The 27,577-nt window shown below is 44.7% G+C and overlaps 1 protein-coding gene across 20 annotated transcripts in view; it reads left to right on the top strand.

The window, feature by feature from the left end:
- Window positions 1-27,577, top strand: part of LOC147710068 (butyrophilin subfamily 1 member A1-like) — a 538,135-nt gene that overhangs the window by 373,292 nt on the left and 137,266 nt on the right. For 14 of the 20 annotated variants that reach the window (XM_086920760.1, XM_086920759.1, XM_086920757.1 and 11 more), the window contains 2 exons: window positions 24,689-24,709; window positions 25,441-25,467. The exons of 2 other annotated variants lie outside the window; for them this stretch is intronic. In XM_086920760.1, the coding sequence (XP_086776886.1) occupies window positions 24,689-24,709; window positions 25,441-25,467 (48 nt within the window). The remainder of the gene's footprint in view (window positions 1-24,688; window positions 24,710-25,440; window positions 25,468-27,577) is intronic. 4 more of the 20 variants (XM_086920756.1, XM_086920751.1, XM_086920750.1 and 1 more) reach the window with 1 other exon arrangement.

The raw sequence follows: 27,577 nt of genomic DNA, 5'->3' as shown, positions 1-27,577 counted from the left end.
AGATACCCGGGAATGACAATGAACAGAGCATTGGCATAATCAAGACGGTAGAGAATCAGAGCACGGGCTACCGTCTCTTTGGCCTCTCTAGGGAGCAGAGGGAAAAACTTTCTAAGTGCCTTGAGGGTCCCAAAGCAGACACCAGTAATTTTTTTCACATGATCAGCGAACCGAAGATCCTCACTAAACCATACCCCTAAGTTCTTTGCCGGGGCTTCCACAGAGTAAGGGCACAGGAAATCAGGGGGCCACAGAGATTGTCTAAAGGTCAGAGAAAACTGGCCGTACAAGAGGACCTCTGATTTGTCCTCATTGCACTTCAGAGAGGCATGGGCAAGCCAGCGAAATACGGAAGCTAGGCACGTCTGGGCGATGTTGGTGTCCAGATCCGAGCCCCTCCAGGTGAATAACAACTGGGTGTCGTCCGCATACGCTAAACTTTTTGCCCCAAGCTCCTCTGCCAGATAAATCAAAGGGGTCAAATAAACATTGAAAAGCAGAGGGCTCAGAGTTGAACCCTGTGGCACCCCCGTAGCAAGCTTCCTGACATAAGATAGACAGGGAGCCATGCAGACCTGCTGCAAGTGAGGATCCAGAAAAGATTCAATCCACTCCTAAGCCAGTCCCGTAATGCCAATGGAGGAGAGCCGGGCAAGAAGCATCTGGTGAGGCACCGTATCGAAGGCGGCAGAGAGGTCAAGTAAAATCAGGACCGATCTTAATCTCCGGATTGGCTTTTGAAGGGGAGATTAGGAGAAATTCAGTTTTCTTTGTGTTAACTTTGAGTTGGGTGTTGGCTAGCCATTGGACAGTCAGTCTCATTCAATGAGAGGATTTCCTCGAGCGAAGAGATATTGATGTATATTTGGGTATCGTCCGCATACATGTGGTAGGGGATGCTGGCTGTACGAAGAACTTCGGTAAATGGCTCTAAGTAAAGATTAAAGAGGATGGGGGACAGGGTTGAACCTTAGGGGACGAAAACTGTGACCGGGGTGGGAGCTGATAGGTTGCCATTGATGAGGAATCTCTGAGTGCGGTTGTGTAGGAAGGACCTGACCCATTCTAGGACCACGCCATCCAGACCAATCCTGAATTTGAGGCTTTCAAGTAGTTTTTCATGGTTGACCGTATCGAAGGCGGAAGATAGATCAAGGAGGATTAGAAGGCAGGTTTTGCCTTGGTCTAGGGCTTGGAGGGCATCGTCTACGATGTGGAGCATAGTAGTTTCAGTGCTTTGCCCTGGTCTGAATCCAGATTGGAAGTCATCAAGTAGTTGGAAGTTGTTGATGTGCTGACGTAGTTGCTGTTATACACACTTCGCCAATACTTTGGCTAATAGCAGGATATTAGAGATAGGTCTGAAATTGTCAGGGCAGGCTGGATCCAGTGATGGTTTTTTCAAAATCGGGAAGACTTGGCCAGCTTTCAAAGGGTCCGGAATTGAACCCTGCTGGAGAGAGGCATTGAATATTGCAGTCCAGCAAGGAACGATGGATTGGAAGTCGGCAGCAAGGCAATTGGAATGTAGTGGGCCATTAAAGTGGTTATTTGGGTTTAAGGACTCAAGAGGGTTTTGGAGATGGAGTTTTTGTTACAGTATTCGAAGTCAGTCCAGCGGGCTTGGTTTTTAGATGAGGCCGGAGGGGGTGGTGCGTAAAAAGGGGGCAGGTCAGGAAGGGGTTGAGAGTAGGTGGCGGTACTTAATTCAATTCCTAATGCCGTGATTTTATCAGCAAAGAAAGAGGAGAATTCCTCTGACGATATTAGAGATTTGGGGGATTCTTTCAGTGTTTTAGCCAATTTATTAGATTAGTGTTTGACCAGTTCCAAGAGTTTGCCTGGTCTATTCTTGGTGTTCCCCAATTCCGATCTGAAATATTATTTTTTAGAATTGAGGATGTGCTTGTTGTAGGCGTTTATCGCCTGGCGGAGAATTTTTAGATGCGTAGCAGAGGGGTGTTGTCTCCAGATTCTTTCAGATTGCCGTAGTTATCTCCTCTCCATGTTGAGGGAACCGGTGAACACGGGGTTTCTTTCTTTGATTTGTGTTCTTTTTAGTTTTAGAGGGGCAAGGTCATCCAGAATGTTTGAAATGGACGATGAGTAATGTTCATTGAGGTCGCTGGCTGTGATTATGTGTGAGGGGGGAGGTCAGATTTGCAGAGAGCCTCTTGTTTTATAAGGTGGACATTCTTCGTGTCTTTGGTCTAGCATTTGGGAATCACCTGTTGCGGCGTCTTTGTCTTGCGGGTCCCGGGTAAAATGAAGGAGATGGAGTGGTGGTCAGAACAGTCACATGGGTCTATGGAGATAAGCTTGACTGAGGATTCCTTAGAAATGATCCAGTCAAGAATGGTCCCTTTTGAGTGGGTTGGCAGAGAGCAGGCTTGAGTCAGGGCTTGGTCGGTTAGGAGGTCTTTGATGGCGTTGACGTAGGGATCTTGACTGTCATTCCAGTGCAGGTTGAAATCACCCAGGAAAATCTCTGTGGCATTGGAGGAAATGTTAGTTGTGATGATTTCCAAGAGGTGATCGGTGAAAGAATCGTTAGAACCTGGAGGGTGGTAAAAAAATTTGCAAGTTGCAAAGATGTAATGAGTTGCTGAAGATGGAGAGTGCGAGGTATTCGCATGAGTCGGTGTAGTCCGCCTGACGTGTTGGGTTTTAATAGGCCTACATACTCTGCAAAAACTCACGATACCTTAGAACAGAACTTGGCACGGAAACTGGAATACAAAAGACAAGTTTATTAAGACCCCATGGAGTGGTGGTACATTCCAACAGCACCCTTCGGTAATGCAAGAAGTATCACGCCAAACAGAGAGCGCATGGCTCTTTCATACCCACACAAGGGTTTGAAAAAAATAGGCGGTACACACATAAGATGATTTCATGTAAATATAAGGTCATTTTTGGAACACAGCCAACATGTGGGAGGAGTTTAACAATTTTTGTCAGTTGGGGGAACATTCCTTAGCAGTGACCAATCATTAACAGATGTGGCCTGATTGCGCATGTACGAAGCTTGACCATAAGATAAAAATAGCCTGTTGCTGGGCAGAACAAGTGGTCATCTGGCAGAGAGGAAGGACAAAAGGGCATGCTGACCACGAGGCAGCGTGGTCACTCAAAATGGAGGCCGGGAATACAAAATGGCCTATGGAACATGGTCAATATAACAGCGAAAACTCTCGTAGCTTAAGCAAATGCTAATCCAATCGTTGCCAAATTACGACAGACAACATTTTTAGCATTTAGCTGAAGCTACCCTTATATTTGAAGTAGTCTGTGTGCTCATCATCGATATTAATTAGCATTATGTTTGCTATTTCTTTAATAATCATTTGCTGATCTTTTGCAATATTTCTTTTGGACGGAATGCAGGCAGAAATACATACAGAGCATAGTGCAGGGCCACATTGTATACACAAACAGAGCGTAAAGAATATTCCAATTAATATACATAAGATGGTCAGTAGTTTCCAACCCCAGGTAGTAAGTAAAGTCCAAATCCAACTTGAAAATGTCCAGGTACTATTATCGGGGTGAATTTCAGCGGCAATTTTATGTAACTTAGAAATTGCACCATATACAGAAGGCGAATTATCAGGCACAAATACACAGCAGCTACTACCGATAATGCGACATGCACCCCGCGATCAGCTAATATAAAGTCTAGGACCATCCTGTTCTGAAGGGCTACAATTCTAGTAATTTGGAGTTCCTCTGTAACGTTGACTAAAGCAAGAGCAGTTTGATTGGCTACAGCCTCCACAATACGTGTTAGCCGTCTTACTTTTCTGCTATTCAGGGCTGCACCTACAAACGCAAATAGGCCTAAATTAAAATCAACATACTGCTGTAATGAAGTGTACGTTTGGTCCACAGTTTCGATGTCTATAGTTCTCTTCACTCTATTCAGAATAAAATCATTGTGATACATTGGCGGTGCTATGAATACAGGGGGCAATATAAGGATACATAACAGGTTCCTGACCATCCTATTGGAAGACAATGGTAGCCCTTATCCCCGCATACAAAGTAAGTATTTCTTGATGTTATAAATGCAACATTATTTGGTCCATCAAATGCTAATGTTGTTGTACATTCACTTTCTCCAACTGGGATAGTTCTTTTATTTTTCACACATAGGTCAGCTTTTGCTTTAATGACAGAAATTATAAATAAACTAGACATATTTGCAATCCTCATATTAGTAAAGATACATGGTGAAGATACATTGTCCGGTCGATATTCTTCCCATTCTAATTTAGTCCCTTCTGCTTGTGGGTGACCATCTTTATCATGATGACAAACTTTATTAAGCCGAAAAAGAAGTCCACCTTTTCTAGGCCATCTTAGAGTGAACAAAAGCGTATACCAGGCATTGCAAGAACCATTGTGAGAAAAAGGAAGAGGAATAAGAGGAGTCTTATAGAGGTACATCTAGCCTCTAGTTTTTATGAAGTTACTCCAATCCAAAACTCCAATAGTTCATCAGTATTTTATTCAAAAAAGTCATATATTGTGATCATATCCCAACATTTCAGATGCAGAAATCCCTAAATGCATAGGGATTTCTGCATCTGAAATGTTAAAGATGGAAACAAACTGAAAATTATCATTTGAAGTGAATATGATCACAATATATGACTTTTTTAAATAAAATACTGATGAACTATTGGAGTTTTGAATTGGAGTAACTTCATAAAAACCAGAGGCTAGATTTACCTCTATAGAAGCACCTACAGGACAAGGTGTGGTAATTTCCTACACCTCTCTGGTACTAGTTCTTTCAAAAATAAAAATAAAATGAGCAAAACTTAAAAAAAATAAAAATGAGCGCTGAGCCCTAGGCAGCCGTTGTTTTCTTCTCCGAGGTTCAAGACGGGTGTCGCTACACTGAGCAGAACTGATCCCCCCCCCCCTTGGCATCTCGGTATCGGTTTCACTAACCCCGGGCGGTAGCTCAACCAGTCTCGTTCAAAACAGATGCTTTTCTTGGTCGTAGGTGATATCTCGATGCACCAGAAACAGTGTGGTCCGGGAAGGCTTCTTCAGATTCGCTGGGCATGGGCATAATGTAAATGTGGGTGTACTTATAAAGCGCATGGTGACTCCAAGGAGTATCCTGGCGCTGAAGACCGCTGGGGAACCCGTCCTGGTTTTCCCTGTGAGATGGTTCCTTTCTGGGTATCTCCAAGGTGAAACCAGGCATCCCCGGCGTCTGTGGGGGGCCGTTGTAGAGATGAGGTAAGCTTAATGCCCAGAGTTGCCGAGTGTGTTCAATTGATAGAGTAGGCACCGAGGCAAAAATTATCGAGCCCGTTTGACCCTGGTCCACGACCCTGCCGCGTCGGGGATTGAACCCTGATCCCAGGCCGTTCTCTGCTTACGGGTCTGCTGCCTCTAACCAGTGGGCCACACCACTCCACTGAAGGCTGGACTCTTTTCTGCGTTCAAGATGTCTCGGTAATCAGACAATACAGCAGGTTTCACCAAATCAGGAGAAACGCAGCGTCAATGGGTGAAATGGATCCACCTCTTTCGATTCGTCACTCGCACTGCTGTTCTCGTGGATAGAAGAACCTGTTCAGGCCCACGCCATCTCGGCTCTAGTCTGTTGGACCTCTCGAAGGATCGGACCATCACGTGGTCACCAGGTCGGAGATCATGAGCCTCACCCATTGATCTGTCCGGAAGAGCTTCTCGAACCTGTTGATGAATAGAAAGCAAATCATTTGTCAATCATGCCAGATAGTCATTCATCAATATACAAGGCACATCATGTATTTGGTGTGGCTTAGGAACGCCCCAGATATTCATAGGCCCTCCAAACACCACCTCATAGTGTGTGAGGCCAGATCGAGAGTGCGGTACTGATTTTATGGATAATAACGCCAAGGGCAAGGCGTCCGGCCATTTCAAAGATGTGGATGCCACAATCTTTGCTAGCATTGTATTGTACTACCATACCTGCTGACTGTGGATGAAACACAGCATGGAATTTTTGTTTTATTCCTAATCCTTTCAGGACATATTCCACAATCTTCCCTACAAATTGGGGCCCGTTGTCGCTCCATAAAAATTTACAAACACCAAATCTAGGGAAGTACTCCTTTAATAACACCTTAGCTGTTGTCAACGCTGTATTGCCCTTCGTGGGGTAGGCTTCTATCTACTTACTGAAAGCACACACCACCACTAGGACATACTTCAAATTATTACAGCGCTCAAGTTGGATGTAATCCATCTGTAGTACTTCAAATGGTGCAGTCGGTGGAGCAAACCCTCCTTTAGGAGTGAGTGTCCCTTTGGCAGGATTATGCTGTAGACATATCATTTTCGTTTGATAACTTTATTTCGGTCATAGACCATAAAAGTGCAATAAAATACATACACAGATGCACGGTCAATAAAACAGATAAATAACAAGTCTAGATTAAAAATTAATTAAACTAGATAGTTATCAATACTAAGGCTAAAATTTGCATGATAAAACATAGTTGCACATAAGAATTATCCATAACTTTTCCTTCTACGCCACATACCATATAAGAAGCGCGAGACAGCAAAGACAATAGGCGGGTGAGTATCATACGTTAAAACCCTACAAGCCTGTCTATAATATCTAAAACCAAGGTTTCTACATAGCAGGATTAGCCAGCATTTTCCTATGGCCTCATATGCGGACAAAAAAACATTACATGACTAACATCCTCACATTTGTAATTACATGCCAGGCAGACAATATTTTTGGATTTAGCCCATTTGCACGTAAATGATCTAAGTGGTAGCGTGCCGTGCCTTAGCTGTATATAAAGCTTCCTCGCCAGCGATGGGTAAATTACATTTAAAAATTCCTCCACTCGTAATTCAGTTTTCACCAGGAGGAATTCTACTGAAAGTCTTCCAAGGGAACCTGAGCTCAGTAGAGCTAATAGAAACTGCTGTTTCAACTGACTTTTGAGTGCTATTTTTGATATCTCCGGGCAAGACACGTCCTGCGTTTCCCAAAGCTGGGGCAAGCCAATCCGAATGCTAAGAGACTTGATATGACATAGCCACGGAATGTTCTTGCCTTTTAGGAGAGCCCAAACCTCTAGAAATTCCTCTCTATATGGGGCTAGTTCAGGTGCTGACCAAAGCCTTTTCCAATAGAGCAGTGGCCGGGCAGATACTAATTCTTCTATAGATTCCAACCCCAAGTCAAATCGTAGAGGGATAAGTGGTGTACTAATTGGCAACTCCAGGATACTCCTCATGAAGCCTTGCTCAGCCCTCAGTAAGTTTGGTATATTTTTATGGCCCAAGAGTTCTGCACCATATATTGAGGCCGTTCTTGCTTGCAGTCGGTTTATTTCAATAACCGGGGCTGCCGGCTTGAAATCCGAGGCTCTATGAACTTTGTTAATACCCCCCAATATTTGGGATAGCCTGAGGGCTGGTTTGGAAATTTGGGAACCCCAATCAAAGTTTTCCATCAGAGTAATTCCCAAATAGACAAAGGTCTTAACTCTCTCTAAGGCAGATCCGTTGAGGATGGGATTCGGGTGCGTCTGCTTTGGGGTATTAAAAATCATGAACTTGGTCTTGTCCAAGTTGATCTCCAAACCCCATAGGTCGCAAAATGCTGAGAAGCCATCCAGGGTGCGCTGGATGCCCGATGGTGTTTTGGATGACAACAGAGTGTCATCCGCAGACATCAGAGCGGGCACCCGCCTGGCAGCCAACCTGGGAGCATCATTATCATTTACACCAGTTAAATGGTCAACAAGACCGTGGATGTAAAGGCAGAATAGTGTTGGTGCCAGGACGCACCCTTGGCGTACACCCTTGGACACTGGGAAACGCGCCAAGAGATCCCTATGCCTCCCACACCTGACTTGGGCATAGTTGCTAATATGGAGCCTAATTAAGTTTGTCAATAGATAGGATGGGAGACCAAGTTCTGATAAGACTTTCCACAGTTTTTCTCTTGGAACTAAATCAAATGCGGCCCGCAGGTCAACGAAGATGAGATAGAGGCTGCCATCCTCTATACTCACCGTCTTCCATAATAAGACCGGGAGTCGAAATATTTGATCTAGTGTGGAAATACCAGTCCTGAACCCGGCCTGGAATGTGGTTAATATGTCCCGTTCTTCCATCCACCCCTGAATCCTATCTAATATGACCCTACCCATTAGTTTCTGTGTGGTGTCTATGAGGCTTATCGGCCACCTGGGGCCTATCTTGGGGTGTTAGGAGCACGCATTGAACATCAAGAGAGCCTGTTGGAATCTGGACAGCCTGGACACCCAGGTGCGTGCCCACCCATATTGACAGGCCACCTGATGGCCTCCCCCTACCTCTAGTTGTCACCAGGACATTAAAAGTGGCAAAGCCGGTCCTTACACACTCCTCCAATGCCCATGTTTCCTGCAAGAGACAAATATCATGCATTGCCATGAAAGAACCCCATTCAGGCAAAGCCAGTTTACTTTTCATTCCAGCCACATTCCAGGACAGTATTTTTATACCGCTATCTACTGGGCAATTATTAATGAATGGTTCGCCCGGGTTCTTTACTTGCCCAAGGCTACACGCTTTGGGCTCTGGTACTTATCCAGTGCCTCCACTATTGACATCTCCTCGGGGGAGGCACCATCCCCCACCCACATAGTACCGACCCCTAGGTCCATCCCAGCATCTATAAAATTGACATTTGTTACAGTGTTATCAACAGTACTGTTGCCATCATTACCCACCCACATCCCCGCTTTAATATCCCGGCTACTCGGGGTTTGGGGCAAGAGGCTCTGACACACAGGGCGTCAATCAACCTGTTCTAGCATGCTGAACCTGTTTCTCAGTGGAAATATTGAGAGTGGGGAGGTGAACTGCTGGAAGCCCTCCCTGACTGTTCCTCCTTGCTGGGATCTAGATGGTACAGTACTCCAGCCCCCGTCCTGTTGCATAACTCTATTCCGTCCAATCCTCCAAAGAGGAGTAGAGTAGAAGTATGATAGGTGTAGAGGGAATATTTGGGTATTAGACCTGGATGATGACCTATTGCAGATGTATTCTACAGAGCATGGGTCCCTAAAATTGATCACCACACAGTTCCCTGCAATGGTTTTAGGACCAGTCCCAATCCAGTCCACTCTTCTGACACACAACATTTCACCAGAGATATTAGGGGGTAGGGGCCTGTTGGTATTAAGCCACTGCATGCATTTGTTTTTTAATTCTGCATAATCTTCACTTTTACTCTTGGCTAATGGGGGTACCCCAGCAAGCACCACAACATAAGGCAAAGACTCAGGAGGTAAATCAAGGGTAGGCAGAGGGACTGGAGAGCCCGCCTCAGCACAGTCTCTGCTTGCTTGGGCTTGCTGGTTCATTGGATGTGTTCTGGATTCAGTGATCCCCCTCGGCTCTGTATCATTACTAGCGTCAGCTTTTCTGGCCCTGAGTAGGGGTAGAGTAGAATCAGGAATAGAAGTACCAGTTGCCCTAGCCGATGTGGCTGGTAGGTTTTTGCTAATTGATGGATTCACAGAGTTAGAAATAGAGGTGGGCTTATCAGTTGCAGAATTCCCCGGTGGACTAATTGTCTGGGTTCTCCCTAAATCTAGATTATTAATAATGGTAACCAATCTATCAAGCCTAGATGTCAGTGGTTTAAAATATGAGCCAATACTCTGTCCCATATGGGCTTCAAAATCGGATAAAAGATGAGTAACCCAAACGGGAGGTCCCACATTTGACTTAAAAGAACCAGCAACTGCCCCTGCATAATCGGGAGGTGTCATAATACTTTTAGCTATGTTTTTTTTCCCTTTCTTTTTCTTACTTCTCGGTCGAGGTCTTGGGGCTTTGTTGGCTGGGGAGTGGGAAGGGAGATTAACAATCTCTAAAAAATAATTAGCATCATTAACATCAGGATCGTTCTGCGCACAAGGCAACTCTGCAAAACAACACATGAAGAAGGAACTAAAATCAGGGGGATTTACGGTAGCAACAGTAGAGTCCCCGGCAGTCTGTAAGAGAGGAATGGCCGAGGTGATCGATAGACGTCTCTCCGTATTCTCTATTGCTGATGCCACAACTCCAATTGTCTTTTGTAACATCTTATCGATGGCGGTGAGGCTTGGGAGAGGTTGTGCTGATGCAGCCTGGCATCTAGTCATGGGATGTGAAGTAGTAAGCTTGCTATTTTTGGCTTTGTCACTCATTCTTGCTGATCCCATAGTACACAAAGCTTGGTTTTTACGACCACACAATTTCCAATAGTAACTGGTAACTGGAAAAGAAAATGCTTAACAAAACAGTCCAGCAGCAGTTAGGTCAAAGATCTGATAATAAGTGATTTTGACAGTACCTTTGGATATCACGGTAATCCTGGGGAGTGTCGAGGATGTTAAGGGGGTGGCCCAGCCCAGCCTCAGCCAGCCCCGGACGGCCACAGACGGTCCCGCCCTTGTCCCGTGCTTGGCCCGCGCGCGGTCCCGCGACGCGGGGGTGTGCACAGATTTTATATGCCCCCTGGCACGGATTTGCTGTTGGCAGCTTCCGGGATCCAGCCGCAAAGGCTGCCGCTGTTAGTAGTCCTTCTCGGGTCCCCCCCCCCACTGCGGCGGCACTCTGCAGAAAGTGAGCTGCGGCGGCAGGAGGAGACCGTCTGGGCGCAGAAGGATGCGGGCAAAAGTGGCGCAGGAACGGGCAGCAAAAGGTAACAACCCCCGCTTCACCGGGGGTGTGCACAGATTTTATGCTCCTCCTGGCGCGGATTTGCTGTTGGCGGCTTCCGGGATCCGGCCGCAAAGGCTGCCGTTGTTAGTAGTCCTTCTCAGGTCTCCCCCCCCACTGCGGGCGCGCTCTGCAGAAAGTGAGCTGCGGCGGCAGGAGGAGACCGTCTGGGCGCAGAAGGATGCGGGTAAATGTGGCGGCGGGAACGGGCAGCAAAAGGTAACAACCCCCGCTCCAAGGGGGTGTGCACAGATTTTATGCGCCTCCTGGCGCGGATTTGCTGTTGGCGGCTTCTGGGATCCAGCCGCAAAGTCTGCCGGTGTTAGTAGTCCTTCTCGGGTCCCCCCCCCACTGCGTCCGCGCTCTGCAGAAAGTGAGCTGCGGCGGCAGGAGGAGACCGTCTGGGCGCAAAAGGAGGCGGGCAAAAGTGGCGGCAGGAACGGGTAGCAAAAGGTAACAACCCCATAGACATATCAAGCAGGTTTGTACTACTCTCTTGGCTGTACTGGCAATCTCAGGATGCTCCCAACCTCGTGCAAGTAACTTAGTAATTGCGAGAGCTCCAAAATGTGCCAGCCCATGTGTCATCTGAACCATTGCTTGCAGATAGGCAGCAGGCAATTTCAATCTCTCCATATTTTTGCTAGGGCAACAGCCCTCTTCATCCAACACTCCCTCTGTAGACCACTGTTTAAGTTCCGCTTCAGAAGCAGATTTCTGTATATCCAATATTTCTTCTCTAACATCATGCCATCGCTCAGCCTGCAATTTCACCACATACATGGGAGAAGCATTTTTCAACATCGCAGTTTCACGAGCTGTTTGGTCTTTGAAAGCATTTCCTTGTCCTATTTTGTCTGTCACCTTTTTGTGCGCGCTACATTTGACTATCGCTACCTTCTTTGGACACATTAGCGCATTCAAAAGATTATGTACCAATTCACCATGCCTAATTTGCATCCCATGTAATGTCAAAAATCCTCGCTCTTTCCAGAGTAGGCCAAAATAGTGCACTACTCCGAAAGCATAGCGACTATCAGTGTAAAGGTTCACACACAGACCAGCGCTAAGCTCACATGCTTTTGTCAGCGCTATTAGTTCAGCTGCTTGGGCTGACTTTTGTGGTATGCGGGCTGTCTCTACCACTGTCCCAAGTGTTGTGATTGCGTAGGCTGCGGAAGTTGTACCATCTGGCAGCTTTAAACATGATTCATCAACCCACAGTTCCCCATCTACATCTGGATGGGGCCTATCTTGCAGGTCAATGCGACCCTTTGTTTGTACCTCAGTAAGGAAAACACAATCGTGTGATTCTTCCGCCTGAGACTCAAATGCAGGATATGGCAAAAACGTAGCAGGGTTTAAATATGCACACCTTTTCAGTGTAATATGAGGCGCCAACAGTGTTAACTCGTATCCTGTCAGACGAGCTCTAGTTAAATGCTGTGTTTTCGTTTGATTCAATAAAGCATCTACCGCATGGGGTACTAACACCAACAATTTGTGTAACAAAACTATCCCTTCGCTCTGTCGTATAGACACAGCTGTTGCTGCCACTGCTCGAAAACACCCAGGCAGCCCTCGTGCTAGGGGATCAAGTACTGCTGAGAAGTAAGCACAAGGTCGCAGTTTTATCTCTGTGTGTCTGCACTAAAACTGACAAGCACACCCATCCTTCTCATGTACGTAAAGTGTAAAAATCTTCGTGTAATCTGGTGTACCTAACACTGGTGCAGAACAAAGGGCTTGTCTTAAGTGATGGAAAGCATTCTGACATTCATCTGTCCATACAAGTAGAGTCGGCGTGTCCTTCGACAACAGAGCTAACAAAGGTTTTACAATATTTGAAAATCCTAATATCCATTGCCTACAAAAGGAAGTCAAACCAATAAAAGCACGAACATCTTTCTGAGTGGAAGGAACTGGTGTGTCTAGAATTGCTTGAATTCAATCTGATGTCAATGCACGTCCCTCCTTAGACAGAAGATGACCGAAGTAGGTCACCTTCAGGTCTACAATATTGTAATTTCTTTCGTGACACTTTGTGATGATTCTCAGCAAGAAAAGAAAGCAGGGAGAGAGTACTCTCCTCACATTGTTCAGGGGTATCAGCTGCTAACAAAATATCATCGACATATTGAATGAGAGTCACTCCAGACGGTAACTCAAATGAATCAAGCTGTCTTTTCAAAGCCTGGCTATAAATACTTGGACTTTCCGTATAGCCTAGAGGAACTCTACAAAATCTGTACGATCGATTATTCAAAGTGAAGCCGAAAAGATATCGGCTATCGGGATGAATAGGGATCGAAAAGAAAGCATTTTTTAGGTCTATTACTGAGAACATGGTAGCTGTAGGTGGGACCAAAGTAAGTAAGGTAAAAATATCAGACACCACAGGATATTGGGGCACTACAATCTTGTTCACTTCCCTCAAGTCAATAATAAAAACGATAAATCCTAGTATCAGTATCTTTTTTCAAAATTGGAAGGATAGGACTGTTACAAACATTATAGGGAACTTCTTCCACTACTCCTACATCAATCAAAACCCTTATGATATGAGTCAAAGCTTCTTCACCTTCTCTGGAAATCTTATATTGTGGCACCCGTGGCAACAAAACACCCTCCTTAACAGTGATATGAACGGGAGGGATAATCATCTGTATCAGAAGTGGCCCACAAAACACTCGGGAGGGAAGCTAGTGCATCATTTTCCTTAAGAAGACACAACCTTTCAACCTCTGGATAATTCTCATTCAAAATAACACGCACCCCTTCGGGGGCGCAGCGTATCGTTGCCCTAAAATGTTTAAGCATATCAAGACCCACAATATTATCTGTTGTATTCGGAGACAACAAGAATGGACATGGAGAAGTACATTTATCAATGTGGAATGGAAGAGGCTGTGACAATGGGCTAAGGGAAGGTGTTCCATCGAACCCTATCAATGTAATTGTTGTGCCAAACAGGGGAGCCCTTGGAACCAATTGTTAGGACAGGGCGCTACGAGTAGCTCCCGTATCGACCAGAAACTGATCAGTAGAACCCAAAACATGCGCTGAAATATATGGACCCCTTTGATCTACTGGTATTTCAACCGATTCCATACCCCATCCTAGGCAATCCTATGCATAAGTAGCGTCCTGAAGCTCAGAAGACTCACCCTCAGCTATCTGATACTGATTTCGCCTGTCAAAAGTATTATACCCATTCTGTCCACGGCCCCTAGCTTCAAACCTAGCACGATCATTTGCTCCTCCCCTTGGGCCTGAGTAACCATTCCTAAATCTAATGTTACCTCGACCACGCTGATTACGTTGTTCTCGCAGCACTGGACAATCTGAAATCCAATGCCCAAATTGCTTACAATATGCACACTGATCTGCGGAGGGATCAGGACGAGAAGAAGGCGGGCCATAAGACCCACGTCTCCCTCTATCATTTCCTCTCGGCTGCGTAGCATAAACGTGAGCTAACATCACTTTTGTTTTTAAATCTTTCGTCTTTTTATCGTCACTTTCTTTAGCCTCTATTTCCTGCCTCTCATAATACTGAGCCATAGTTAGGAGGGAAGCGGGAGTTGAAGTGGTCCACGAACTTTCACTAGCTTTTAATCGTTTGGCAATCTCTGGTAAAAGATTAGCTACATACTTGCCGACAAACAGATGCCTACCAGTGTCATCTGTTAATAATTGACCACTATAATGATGAAACGCTTCTTCGAAGCGTGTAAAGAAATCGGAAACTGACTCATCTGATTTCTGTTTACAGGATACTAACATCGTCCAATCAATCTTTTTAGGAGGAATGAGTAATTTTAATTTATTCAAAATAGCCACAGGGAGGTCTAAAATCAATTTACACGGTTTACATGCGGGTTCTCTATCTAAATCTGCTTGTTCTATATCCCTCCAGTCTGCACCCAGAGTTTGTCGATCATTAATCTTACGAATCGTCCTCCACATATCAGGAGGTAATATTAAGCCAAAGAAAAGGTCAATATCTGTTAACGTCATAACACACGAACTAATAGCCCCTCTACCTCCTCATAGAAAGCCGCTGGGTTTTTACGTGGATCAGGCAAAGCATTCTTAAGGGCCATAACATCTGCTCTATTCCAAGGAGTATAAACCAAGTTATATACAAAATAACCCTTTGCATCCACAGACAACTTATTATCATCTGTGCCTTGACCCTTAGGAGGAACATACAAAGGTGCGGCTTCCCGCATGGGCATAACATTGACCACATGACCCTTATCTGATCCGAAGATAGCGGATTCCTTCTCCTCAACGGACGACTCAGGAACTCGAAGCCGCTGCCTTTTTCTGCTGTCGTAGTCGTGTCGCATCATCCCGTACTTTAATCAGACGCCGAAGGAAATCATCTGCGTCTGCGAGAAAAAAAACAGCTTTACGTAAATTGTCATAATCAACCCCTACGTCCTTAGGTTCTAACTCATTTGAATGTTTCCTAAATCGCTCAATAACTTCCCGAGCCAAATTCTCCAGAAAATACAATTGCTCTTTATCTGTCCACCCACTCATAGAGGTTTGAACTTCATGAACAGAGGCGGTATTAAGATTGATTCTACAAGCCATAGCACGTAAGTCAGCAGATCGAGCAGTAGTAAGCATGGAACGAGTATCCCGTCCTTTATCCTTTCCGTCCGGAGAATCTGTGTCCTCGTCCGAAGCCGTAGGTAGGACATACGGAGGAGGAGAACGATCTAGTAATGAAAAATCATCGGGTCTATTATTAAGGACAGGATAGAGAGGACGTTGAATAGGAAACTGACCATTAATCTGTAAATTACGCTCTCTTATCTCCCTCTCTTTTTTCTCCTGCATTTCCTTACCCTGTAGCTGTAAAGCTTTAACATGGGCAGCCTTCCGTTGCTCCTTGTCCGCCAAGTCTTGTTCACGCTTCATACGCTCACGCACTGCTTTCTCCCACATACGCACACAATCAAGCATATCCTGTCTAGACCTGCGCTGAAACAAACACTGCTCCACATACTGAACCTTTCGTAAATCAAACAACCCATGTAGTGGCCATCGTAACTCAGAGTCAGATTTCATGTACTTATGCCACAGTGCACTGTACATAATAGGGGGGAGGCCAAATTTGATGTACATTTCACGATTAGGCATCCCCTCTGGGGGAGCCGGCTGTGATTCATTTAATCGCGAACTGGTACCATTACCAAAGCAACACATCCCTCGAAGCGTGCTAAAAACAGGCATGTCAAAAATATCACAAAATATGTAATATTCTCAGCAAATTGGCACTTAAAGTATGTTACACACGATGTGCCGTTCAAACAAATACAAGGTCAGAGTCAGAGAAATATCTCCACATTACCTGCCTATGTGAGGTGCACTCCACATATAGTACAAAAACATAGGTCCAAATGTTAGCTAACTTCATACAAATCCAAAAAGCCACAGTAAGTGTCAGTAGACTACCTTACCAATCCATAGCTTACCATGAATTCCAAGTGTCCAGGTTCCAACTGCCAAGTTCTCAAATTGACCAAACGATCACTCGACGGCAACCCAACGATCAAGATCTCAGTCGAGGACCGGCGCCACCTGGAAGGTCAGATCGGAAGGAAAGGGGAAACACCGTAGATGGGAAACTCACGTCTTACTTCGGCAGTGATCACGCCCACAACGAGTTTCCAATCCTTCGTCACGACCAGTCCTTCGGGCATCCGAGTCGCTGATGAGTGCCTGTTCAGGCGCCAATTGACATGTTGGGTTTTAAAAGGCCTACATACTCTGCAAAAACTCACGATACCTTAGAACAGAAGTTGGCACGGAAACTAGAATACAAAAGACAAGTTTATTAAGACCCCATGGAGTGGTGGTACATTCCAACAGCACCCTTCGGTAATGCAAGAAGTATCACCCCGAACAGAGAGCGCATGGCTCTTTTATACCCATACAAGGGATTGAAAAAAATAGGCGGTACACACATAAGACGATTTCATGTACATATAAGGTCATTTTTGGAACACAGCCAACATGTGGGAGGAGTTTAACACTTTTGGTCAGTCGGGGGAACATTCCTTAGCAGTGACCGATCATTAACAGATGTGGCCTGAGTGTGCATGAACGAAGCTTAACCATAAGCTAAAAATAGCCTGTTGCTGGGCAGACCAAGTGGTCATCTGGCAGAGAGGAAGGACAAAAGGGCATGCTGACCACGAGGCAACGTGGTCACTCAAAATGGAGGCCGGGAATACAAAATTGCCTCTGGAACATGGTCAATATAACAGCGAAAACTCTCGTAGCTGAAGCAAATGCTAATCCAATCGCTGCCAAAATACGACACGCCGAGAGTTCTGTGACAAGAAGGGAGGATCAGTAGAGGCAGGCAATGCCTCCTCCTTTCCTGTTGCAATGTCTGTCCAGTCTGGCGATGTTGTAATTGGGCGGGACTAATAAGTCCAGGCAAGGGGAAGAGTATTCATTGAGCCAAGATTCAGTTAGTATGGCTAGGTCAAGGTTTTTGTACAGGATGAGGTCAGCAATATCAGCAGCTTGCTTGACTGCTGAACAGCAGTTGATTAAAAGACCACTTAGAGGAGGATCTGGGGGAGCGTCATGAGTCTGGATGGACAGAAATCCAGGCGGAAGGTTGCTTTTTACCACACTTCTGTTGTGGAGGGTAGCTGGCCTGTTGGGGTTGATGATAACCGTGCTGATGGGGTGTTCAGGACTCGACTGACGCGGCCACCTCCGAGCAGGAAACAATGAACCAGAGAAAGGAGAGACCCCTCCTGCCTTCCAAATGTCATTGGACCCCTGGTGCTCGACTCCCCAAGGCGATCCCTGCATCCAGCTCCACAGGGACTACTGCCACCTTGGTGCAACAGGTGCAGGAGCACCTGGGCCCCGTGACCCGACAAGTGCTCCCCTTCTGCACCCCAAAAGTAGGGGGCACCTCTTGCTTGCACCTCTAACTCTCGCAGCAGTGCTAATACCAAAGATTTACAAACACATTCTTGCCTCTTGTCTAGCATATCTTATATGGCACAGAGGGTACAAGTTCCTCTTTCAATGGTGCTCCTGTTACTCCATTAAAGTCTGGGCCCTTTCGAATGTTGCTGCCTGATGCTCGTCGTCTCACCACAGATTACTCTAAACTCCACAGTCTTGTGCTTAGCAGTGAGGGTGAGGAGCAGTGAGAAGAGGGCAGGACTGACCCAAGCACGGTAGGCCCCGTGGCACTGAGCCCATGGGAGATGACCGGCAGGCGCTCACCGCCCTACTAACATTACACGCCCTGCATAACTCTCAGTAGTGCAGGGGTGTGCTGGACTGAATACAACTCTTTCTTTGAACCAGGCAAAAGTTCAAAAATATTCCGTCCTCATCAAGAAGCAGTCATTGGTTCCGGCTGATCTCAAGAGCTGTTGGCACCCCCAGGCTTGCCTCAACTCGTTGTTTTTGGGTGTCAAAATTGCTCCAAATGGGGTAGTGTTAACCTGTAAAATTGCCAACGTTAGGAGTTAATACTAACACAAAATGTGCTGCATTATGCTGCAGCATTTGCCTTTTCTTTGTGCCTAATTTAGTTAGACCTAACGCATAATTTGGACCTCCCCTAACTCATATTTTCAGTGGGCTACTCATAGGTAATGTAAATACCAACTCTGGGGCACTCACCATTTTAAATGCTGCAGTCCTGTCACTGCACCACCTGTAATGCACTCCTGAACTGCACCTATGTGTCATTGAAGTGAGCAGTGCTTGTAGACATTAACCCTAAATGAATGTCACAAAATACCCATAATCCAACACAGCTGTAAATTAGCTAAAAAAGGAATTATCCTCGAGGCGCTGCAAATTTAACAGGACGCTTGGCCACAGCATTGCGTCTCGCTTCCTGAGTTTTCACCTATCACTTCTAAGTTTAGACAACATAGGACATACATGAAATGCTAAATTAAATTGTGGATGAGAACCTAATTTCTAGGGATATTTATTTGTCAATATCTTTGTCTCTTATGCAGTTTCTATAGTTCCACTATGTCTGCTGGTTTATATGTTGTGGCTCTGATCTCAAAACAAATTCAGAAACAGGGCTTAGACATGGCATATAGTTAAACTTGGGCGTAAGTTCTGTGAAAGTAAGATTTAGAACAGGAGAACCGATATGTCAGCCTAAAAACAAAAATCATAGTATGAAGCGCAGTATTCGTCCAGCATTACTTGCTTCCTTCTGCCTCCACTCCACTCCACTCCACTCCATTCCACTCCACTCCACTCCACTCCACTCCACTCCACTCCTTTCCTGCCTTTCTGTGATACAATCTTCTAGTCCTCTTTTCTCTCTCATTCTTCTCCATTACATCCACGCTCTAACACATTATGTCCTTCCTGCTCATCAGATATTACTTGCTTACAGTCGCTTCATTCCACGCTCCTTCTCTTCCTTCTCTTCCTTCACTCCTTTCACTTTTCCTTACCTCCTTCCCTTCTCTTCATTACTTACGTCACCTCAACCCCACTCTTCTTCTCCTCATACTCCCTGTCCATCTTGCTCACCAATTCCTTTTTTTGTCTCCTTTCTTTTCTTCCTTCGCTAAACCTCTTCATACACAAACTACCTATCCCTCTCATTCTTACTTTCTATGTATTTTATACAGCTCTCACCCCATCTATTCACCATACCACATATTTAGAACACACAAAGACAGTACATGCCACAGAATTCCACTAGAATTCACACAGTTTAACTAATAATTCCACTTCAAACAACATCCATCCACTCCACTCCAAACAACTAAACATAAATGCAATAACAAAATCATTTACAACACCAAAAATTCAAACTTCCACAAATGCGAGACCGATTGCATTGCAAATGCTTGTTTGGCGATGGCGGCTATCGAAACCTGGTTTTGCTATGTGAGTGAGACCCCAACACATATCACTCGACAGTGCCGGTCATCGAACCCTGTGTGTGTGTGTGTGTGAGACTGCAACTCCCCATGGGGAGCGAGGTGTGAGAGACACATTTACTGCACATCCCAGAAATGCAACCCTGGGTGGGTGAGACCCAGGTCCATATCTATTCAGAATGTCAGCCATCTAGTCCTATGTAAGAGAAGACCTCATCTCCCACGGGAGTGTGAGTTCCACACCTCCTACATATGTCAGACATCCAGCCCTGGGTATGAGACACCCCCAGCCCTCAGGGGTGTTGCGAGCTCCACATTTCCTGAGTGTGCCATACATGTGAGTGAGACACCTACCCCCAGAGATGGCATTAGATACAAGACTACCATGTATGTGAAACATCCAGCCTCAGGTATGTGAGGCTTCATTCCCCATGGATGACGCAAGGCCTATAGATCCCGAGGATGTCAGCTATCGAACCCAGTGTATGGATTGAGATCCACATCTCATACACGTGCCAGACATCCAGCCCTGGGTACGTGAGTGCACCCACCCCGAGAGATGTCAAGAGATCCACATCTGCTACATGTGTCAGACACCCTGCCCTGAGTACGTGAGTGCACCCTCACCCAGAGATGTCATGAGATCCACATCTCCTACATGTGTCAGACACCCTGCCCTGGGTACGTGAGTGCACCCACCCCCAGAGATGTCAAGAGACCAACATCTCCTACATATGTCAGGCACCCAGCCCTGGGTACGTGAGTGCACCCTCACCCAGAGATGTCAAGAGATCCACATCTCCTACATATGTCAGACACCCAGCCCTGGGTACGTGAGTGCACCCACCCCCAGAGATGTCAAGAGATCAACATCTCCTACATATGTCAGACACCCTGCCCTGGGTACCTGTGTGCCCCCTCACCCAGAGATGTCATGAGATCCACATCTCCTACATGTGTCAGACACCCAGCCCTGGGTATGTGAGTGCCACTTCTACCGACAGAGATGGCGTGAGGTCCACATCTCCTACATATGTCAGACATCCGATACTGGGTATGCAAGACCACAACCTCCAGGGATGACACGAGGTCCATAGCTCCTGGAGATGTTGGCCATCGAATCGTGTGTAATGTGAGTGAGACCCTTACCCGAGGGAGTGCATGAGGTCCATATCTCACAGGGATGTCGCTCATCGAGCCATGTGTGTAAGAGTGAGACATACATGCCAGGGTGGTGCAGAGGGATAGATCGAAAAGGTTAGTCCGGGAGTCAGAGCCGGATCATTGCATTTTTGAACGTTTTAATCAGTTTGAGATAATAACCGGCCATTAATCTTGGCGTAAATAATCCACTACATGATATTTTGTTTTTTCAATAATTTCTGACCATCTTGTTTGGGGAAAATGTAACAGATAACTATGATATTCCTTTTTTCTTCTATTCCCAAGGGGAGACCGCCGTACCCCACATCCGTTACCTAACCCTACATTTCTGCATACCTCTCATCCTTGCGCTATTCCTACGGGGCAACCTATTGCGAATTGTCTCTTAGCCTCGCCATCTGCCCCCCCAAACCGTACTTCAAAAACCACTTTTCATTTTTCTACACCCCACACCCCAGTAGAATGGATAATGCTATCACCTTAAGCAGAGAGATGGCGGTTCTTCCTGAAAGGCCAGAGGCCGCGGTGTCTCACCCTGCTCCCTCGTGTCATCCTGCTCCCTAGGATCTCACCCTCCACTACCACCACCCCAGTGATGGGGAACCAGAATCCTCCCTAGTGACGGTCATCTTAGCCTTCTCCCCTCCTTCCACTAGTAATGTCTCACCCTTCCTCTAGCGTGTGGGGCTCCTCTCTAGCAATCCTCCTGAGTGATTGGGGTCTCACCCTCATTGCCCTTAGTTAACGTATCGTCCTCCTCCCCAATCCCATCCTCGTTACCAGTAGTTGTGAAGGTATTCCTACACAGAGTAGGGGAGAAGCTACAGCGCCTTGAAGACGGGGTTCAACAATGCGCTTCTGGGTATCCGCGTCCTCAGAAATTTCGATCCCGCTTTGCTGCGGGCAATACATCGAGCAATAGCTCGGTGGGTTATAGTGCCTTCCGCTCACTCCTCAGGGTATCTCGAGGGAGACGGGATAAAAATCCGGACAGGGCTGTTTCACGTGGAAATAAATAAAATTTAAGCGCAATTCCTGGTATTCCTTAGCAACGCCATCAAACAGCGCTTGGATGTCCAGGACTATAGCGCCAATTAAGAAGGCGAGGCTTTCATCATTTCCACGTTCATAAAATTGATGAAATTGTTGTGAGTGAGCATTTCCAGGCTTCAGCCCTGAGGCAAGATTGGATGTGTGGAGCAAAGGAATTCTGATATTAAACCCACAAACTGTGGGTGTCTTCAGCAGAGTTTGATACAGTTACGTATTTCATGTATTTTTTCCAAGCGCTCTGGGAGGCATAGAGAAGCCAGTAATGTCCACCGACAATTGTAACCATCTACAATCTAGTGCTTTATGTTTAGATGATTTTGTACAGCGCTGTGCACTGCAGCTTCAGGGCGCTCGACTGGGCACGAGAGTACGTGCCGAACAATAAGTATTGATATGCGTGTTGTGTCCTGCGAGACACGTTCTAGTGTCTCAACAGGCACTGGTTTATTAAGCACTCCCCCTATGGGAGTGGGCACACACACCCCACACCGGCGTCACGAGTGATGTGACCCGGCTAATAAATGGGCCCGGGTGCACATGCGTGTGGCCAGTTGAGTGATCACAACCAAGGTGTCTGTGTCATTCCTTAAGCAGTATGTGGGCCTAGAGCCCACAACACCACAATGCGGACTGACCCCCGAGGCAGGCATGCCTATATCACTCTCTCATTGTGTGACATGATTATGCGAAAACCAGTGCGCACGGCCAGTTTTCACCGGTCCCTCGAGCCTAAGACAGCCCGGGGGGTTCAGCCGGAGTTGCAGTTATCGGCGTTCCACTTCCAGAGGCCCAGACCCCATCCAGAACCATCTCAAGAACCATCTCCAATATGCATATGATTCTTGAACCTCCGCGCGTCCCTGCAATGCTCAGGCGCCTGGAAGACACATATTTGAAAAGAATAGCTTCTTCCGACTGAGGGCTCGATCCTCCTCGGACCTATGAATCGATGTATTTTTCCATTGTGATGTGTACATGTACCCTATATTGAGGAGTTCAAAGCTCATCAGAGCCATTTCCTCACACAGCAGGAGAGAAAATAAGCATTGATCTCTTGCCTTTATGGGGCCATGCGTTTAACCCCTTGGCTGCGGGGCTCATTCCCTTGCCGTGCTGGGCGGAGGGGGACCGCGCACAGTGCCCCAGTGCTCATGACGATCTCAGCTTGTCATGAGCCACGGTTCTCGTGTGCTCATGACGAGCTGAGATCATCATGACCACGCCCGTTCCTTAGAACGCCCAGCACAGCAGGGGAATTAGCCCCGCGTATGAGTGTTCTAACGGTCATGACGAGCTCAGCTCGTCATGAGCCACGGTTCTCGCGTGCTCATGACGAGCTGAGCTCGTCATGAGCGTCGGAGGGGTTAAACACATGGCCCCCTAAAGGTAAGAAAGTGCTTCACAACAGCCGCGAAGCAGGGAGCCCAGTCCGATCGCAAGCCAAAGGGCGGCAACCAAAAACCCTCATTTCCAACGGCAGGCCACCATTTAGCATAAACGATGATGCCGGCCAATGGAAAAGCCCTCTTCTGAAAATCCTCTCCTACAAAATCTGTTGTGGAGGCGGAGCAGGGCTCTGCCCTGCAACACACGCAAGACCTAAAAATGAAAAAAGTGTATTTTTCTAGGGAATTGCAAATTACCACCAACTTGAAGTTGGTGGTTATTTGCGATTCCTTAAAGTTATATCACAATTTGCGATGGCTACTAGAATGGCATTTAGGGAATCGCAAATTGCGATCCTCTAAATGCGTGCACAAATAGGGAATTGCAAATTTTGCGATTCCTGATTTTGCAAGTGGGTTTTTTCTTCCCTACATTGAACACTACGATATTGAGATCGTAAATGATGAAATTGTGCAAATTTCACCATTTGCAATTGCATTTTTGCTTGATACATATTACCCAAAAATATTAAAGATAAACTGATGCGAGCAAACACCCAAGTGAAGAAACCCAAGCACTCTATCCAGAGCATTCGTCCCTTCCCCCCATTAAAGGGCATCACTGATGCGGAAATTGTACCTCGTGCGTGAATTCAATTGAAGGCGACAAATTTGAATATATGGGAAGAATTACCACACATGAAGAGTTAACCAACTGCAACAAGTCTAATGTAATCTATTGCGTTTGTGGTAGTTCATGGTCTGGGAGGTAATTAATTGCAGAGACGTTATTTTGATTCCAGCCTCTTCAGTCCGTAACAGAATTACTCCCCTTTAGGAGATACAAATGTCAAAAACGTAGCATGAATGGGCTTGTTGAGCATCTCCGCCCACACGTTGGATTCCACAGAATCCCGCTGAGTTTTTGGCCCGATCTACAGAATTCTTGTTAGTAGAACTCCTTGAGCTCCCCCCAGGCCTATTTCTGAGTATCATTACTTCCTTGTGTGTGTTATTTATGTCATGTATAGCTCTTTTCTTATTTCAATCTTTCATAATATTTTACAAAATATGTTTCTAGGTGCAATTTTATGCATGCATCATGTAAGTTGATTTTGCGCAAATACACAATTTTCTTTCACAGTCCCTGAGATGGTGCACACTGTTTAGGTCTTGTAATGTTCCAAATGCAGATTCATTTGTCCTGTTTAACCCTGCCTGTCAAATGTTCATTGTGGTGGGAAGTTTCAATCTCATCATTTTTAACATCATACCGCAATGTTTGTGAATAGCTTGAGTTCAGAGAATTACCCTTAAACATTGTTGTCGTAATATTCAAGCGTGAAATAACTCTTGGAATTTTACCTATGAAATTGTGAATAATGGAGTACAAAATCTGCACAAGTAACACATTTGTTGTCCCTATTTCAGACACTCTCCAGAAGGAAAAAGGTATGTGATATTGCATTGAACGAAGAGTGGGGGAGAACTATATTTTGCTCTATAGAGAGACTATTAGCTAGACTATGTCTCCTATATACAACAACAGAAGTCCTCTATCCAGTGAGTAAGGCAATGCCTACTCTGCACAGCAACACAAAACAAAAAAGGCTCTTTGACGCCAGTTTGAAAATCTTCAGAAATGCCCGCTTTGAAATTCATAACCTATTGTTGTATGTCAGAGCAGACATATCAAAAGAAATAATGTGAAAATGACAGTAGAGTGTTTGAAAAATAGCTGTAAGATTGATAAATTCTGCACATATTGTTTATTACATATCTTAGAAACCTCTTTATAATCTGCGTTGAAATTGAATTTACTTCTATTTTACAGACTTCTAACCATTATAGTGCAAGGCAACTGATATGATATACTTCAAAATACCATGCCAATGATTGAGGGATTTTAGAAAGGTATACTTAATGTAAACATGATGGGTTTGTTTGAAAAGTGTCGAATATATATGGCTTTATGAACAGAAATATTTTATGAATATCACATTTCAGACATTTTGATTTGCAAAAAGTAATTGAAATATAAAAAAAAAAAACTCTCAGATAGCCAATACAACCTTTTCTGGGTTTTCCTTTATCTGTCTAGTTTCAGTGATAGGCAATGTAGAAATCAATTGCACAGCCTCAAAACAAGATTATAATATTATTTTCTATATATTCTCTGATAGGTGTTTTACTAATAAAAGCAGCAAAAGGTAAGTTTATAAATTGAGCAAGAATTGATGGATCTTATATAAAAAAAATTCTAGTGAACTCATATTAATTTGATTTTGTGTACACAGACCTTCTCCCAAAAGAAAAAGGTCTTTCTCTCAATATAGCAGTTATGATCTCTTTAAGTGGTATTTTGCTGTCACTTTAACAGAAAAACATCGATCCCAGTTAATTTTTTCAAGCTTGGGAGCAGTTTCTGTGGCATCATAATCAGGAACCTTAGTGGCTTCTTGTCTAAAGCTCTAAAATGTGGAAACCCTTCCATGACTAGATGCCAGTTGCCTGAAGTATATTTTTAGAGAGTTATGGCCCCTGGCTATGTCCAATCATTAAAAATGTGAACTGTTGGTACGTACGTTCTTTCCCAAATATCTGTAAGAAAAAGGACATTATTCAGGGTTTTAAAGCACACAATACTTTTTGGTCATTGTTGATGTACTTATATTTGAAGGAATACATGGATTTTTTAAGGTACATTTCAGAGCACACTCAATCAACTTTCCAGGCTCCACCCTGAATTATGCAGCACACCATGGCCCTACAGACAGTGGATTTTTAGCCTTGAGAAAGCCTCAGGCCTGTGTGCCTAAAAGGGCAAAACATGTTGACTTCTTTTCCCACAAGGCTCCAAAATATTTTTGTTAGAACTATGAATGTAAAATGTGCAAATAAACAACTGAAAAAATATAAAATTCACTAAAATTCACAGAAACAAATTTCTTGTGAACGTCAAAGCACAATATGGACATTGTCAAAAGTGTCTACAACTATTGTACCGACTACCCAATATCTTTTTTTTTTATAATGTACTGTTTTTGTTTGCTGTTCATGCCATATATAGAGAAACAGGGAGTGACCCCAATATCCAAGAGACAGGGTACCACAGGTAATAATCAAAGCAAGCTCTCTTGGACCAGATAAAAGAAATATTATTCTCGAATTTCACTCAACAATATTTCTACCTCCAACTATTAAGACACTTCAATACCTCACATTGATCACAAACATTGACCCAGAAAACAATTGTAAAAACACAAAGATAGAATCTACAACTGTTATTACAAAAACAATGTATTTTTTTTAATTATCAATAGTTCATCATAGAATAAAATTCTCCTTGTTAAAATGTATGAGAGACAAATGACATGTGAAACATTAAAAATATCATAGGGTAGTTATCCCAACAAGAATCAATAGAATGTCTAGAGGTCCACTGTTCAGTAATTAGGTAGGACCACAAAAGTTCCTTGGATATAACTCTCAGCACACAAAGCGTTGACGTGTTTCGGTGTTAACAAAACAGTTTATACGACCACCTTCATCAGGACCCGGTTAATAAGTAGTCTCTCCTATTGTTGACACAGTTTTATTGCACCTATTTAAAAACACAAAATTTAAAAAATCATAACTATATATTGTTACATCAATCATAATTATATCTGATCAAAAAACAACTTTCAACCTATGCAGACTCTCTTTACAATGCGTGGTCTCTAAGCAAAAAGAACAAGCATTTGTCAAAGTGTTCTCACAATTGTTTATTTTCGGTGTGTGAGAGCTTCCCTTTGGAAAGTGGAAATGGTCCTGGAACTCTGGCAAAAATGGGGTTGTGTACATGAAAGGGTTTCCCCAAGAGCAAATATATTTTTCTGGTGGAGAAAAAAGGCAACAGCAAATACAAATTCTTCATTATGAAAAAGAAGACCAGTTGTTGGGTAAATACTTTTTAATGTAACTAGTGCCTTCATTTACCTTTATTCTTTTCTTCCTCTGGTGACAGGTAATATCTAAACCCAATGTTAGTTGAGCTCTGAAAATTATCTTATCTGCTTGTAGGAAGAGCTAACAGAAGACTCATAGACCTTGATTCTCCAAAATACAAGAGGTAGCAGAAGTGACATCTTGCCCTTTATTTATTTATTTATTTATATATTCTTATAGCGCGCCAGAATCATCCCCGAAGGGGTATCTCCGCGCGTAGCTTCTGTATGAGTCGAAAGAACTAATTTATGGGAATGGCAGTGTAAGGAGCAGAGGAAAATTAGTCTTGGGTAAATAGGTATGTTTTCTTTTTACTTCATTGACTTCATT

The sequence above is a fragment of the Lissotriton vulgaris genome, chromosome 5, assembly GCF_964263255.1.
Source record: "Lissotriton vulgaris chromosome 5, aLisVul1.2, whole genome shotgun sequence".
Classification (NCBI taxonomy): Eukaryota; Metazoa; Chordata; class Amphibia; order Caudata; family Salamandridae; genus Lissotriton; species Lissotriton vulgaris.
This window is presented reverse-complemented; position numbering and strand designations above follow the sequence as displayed.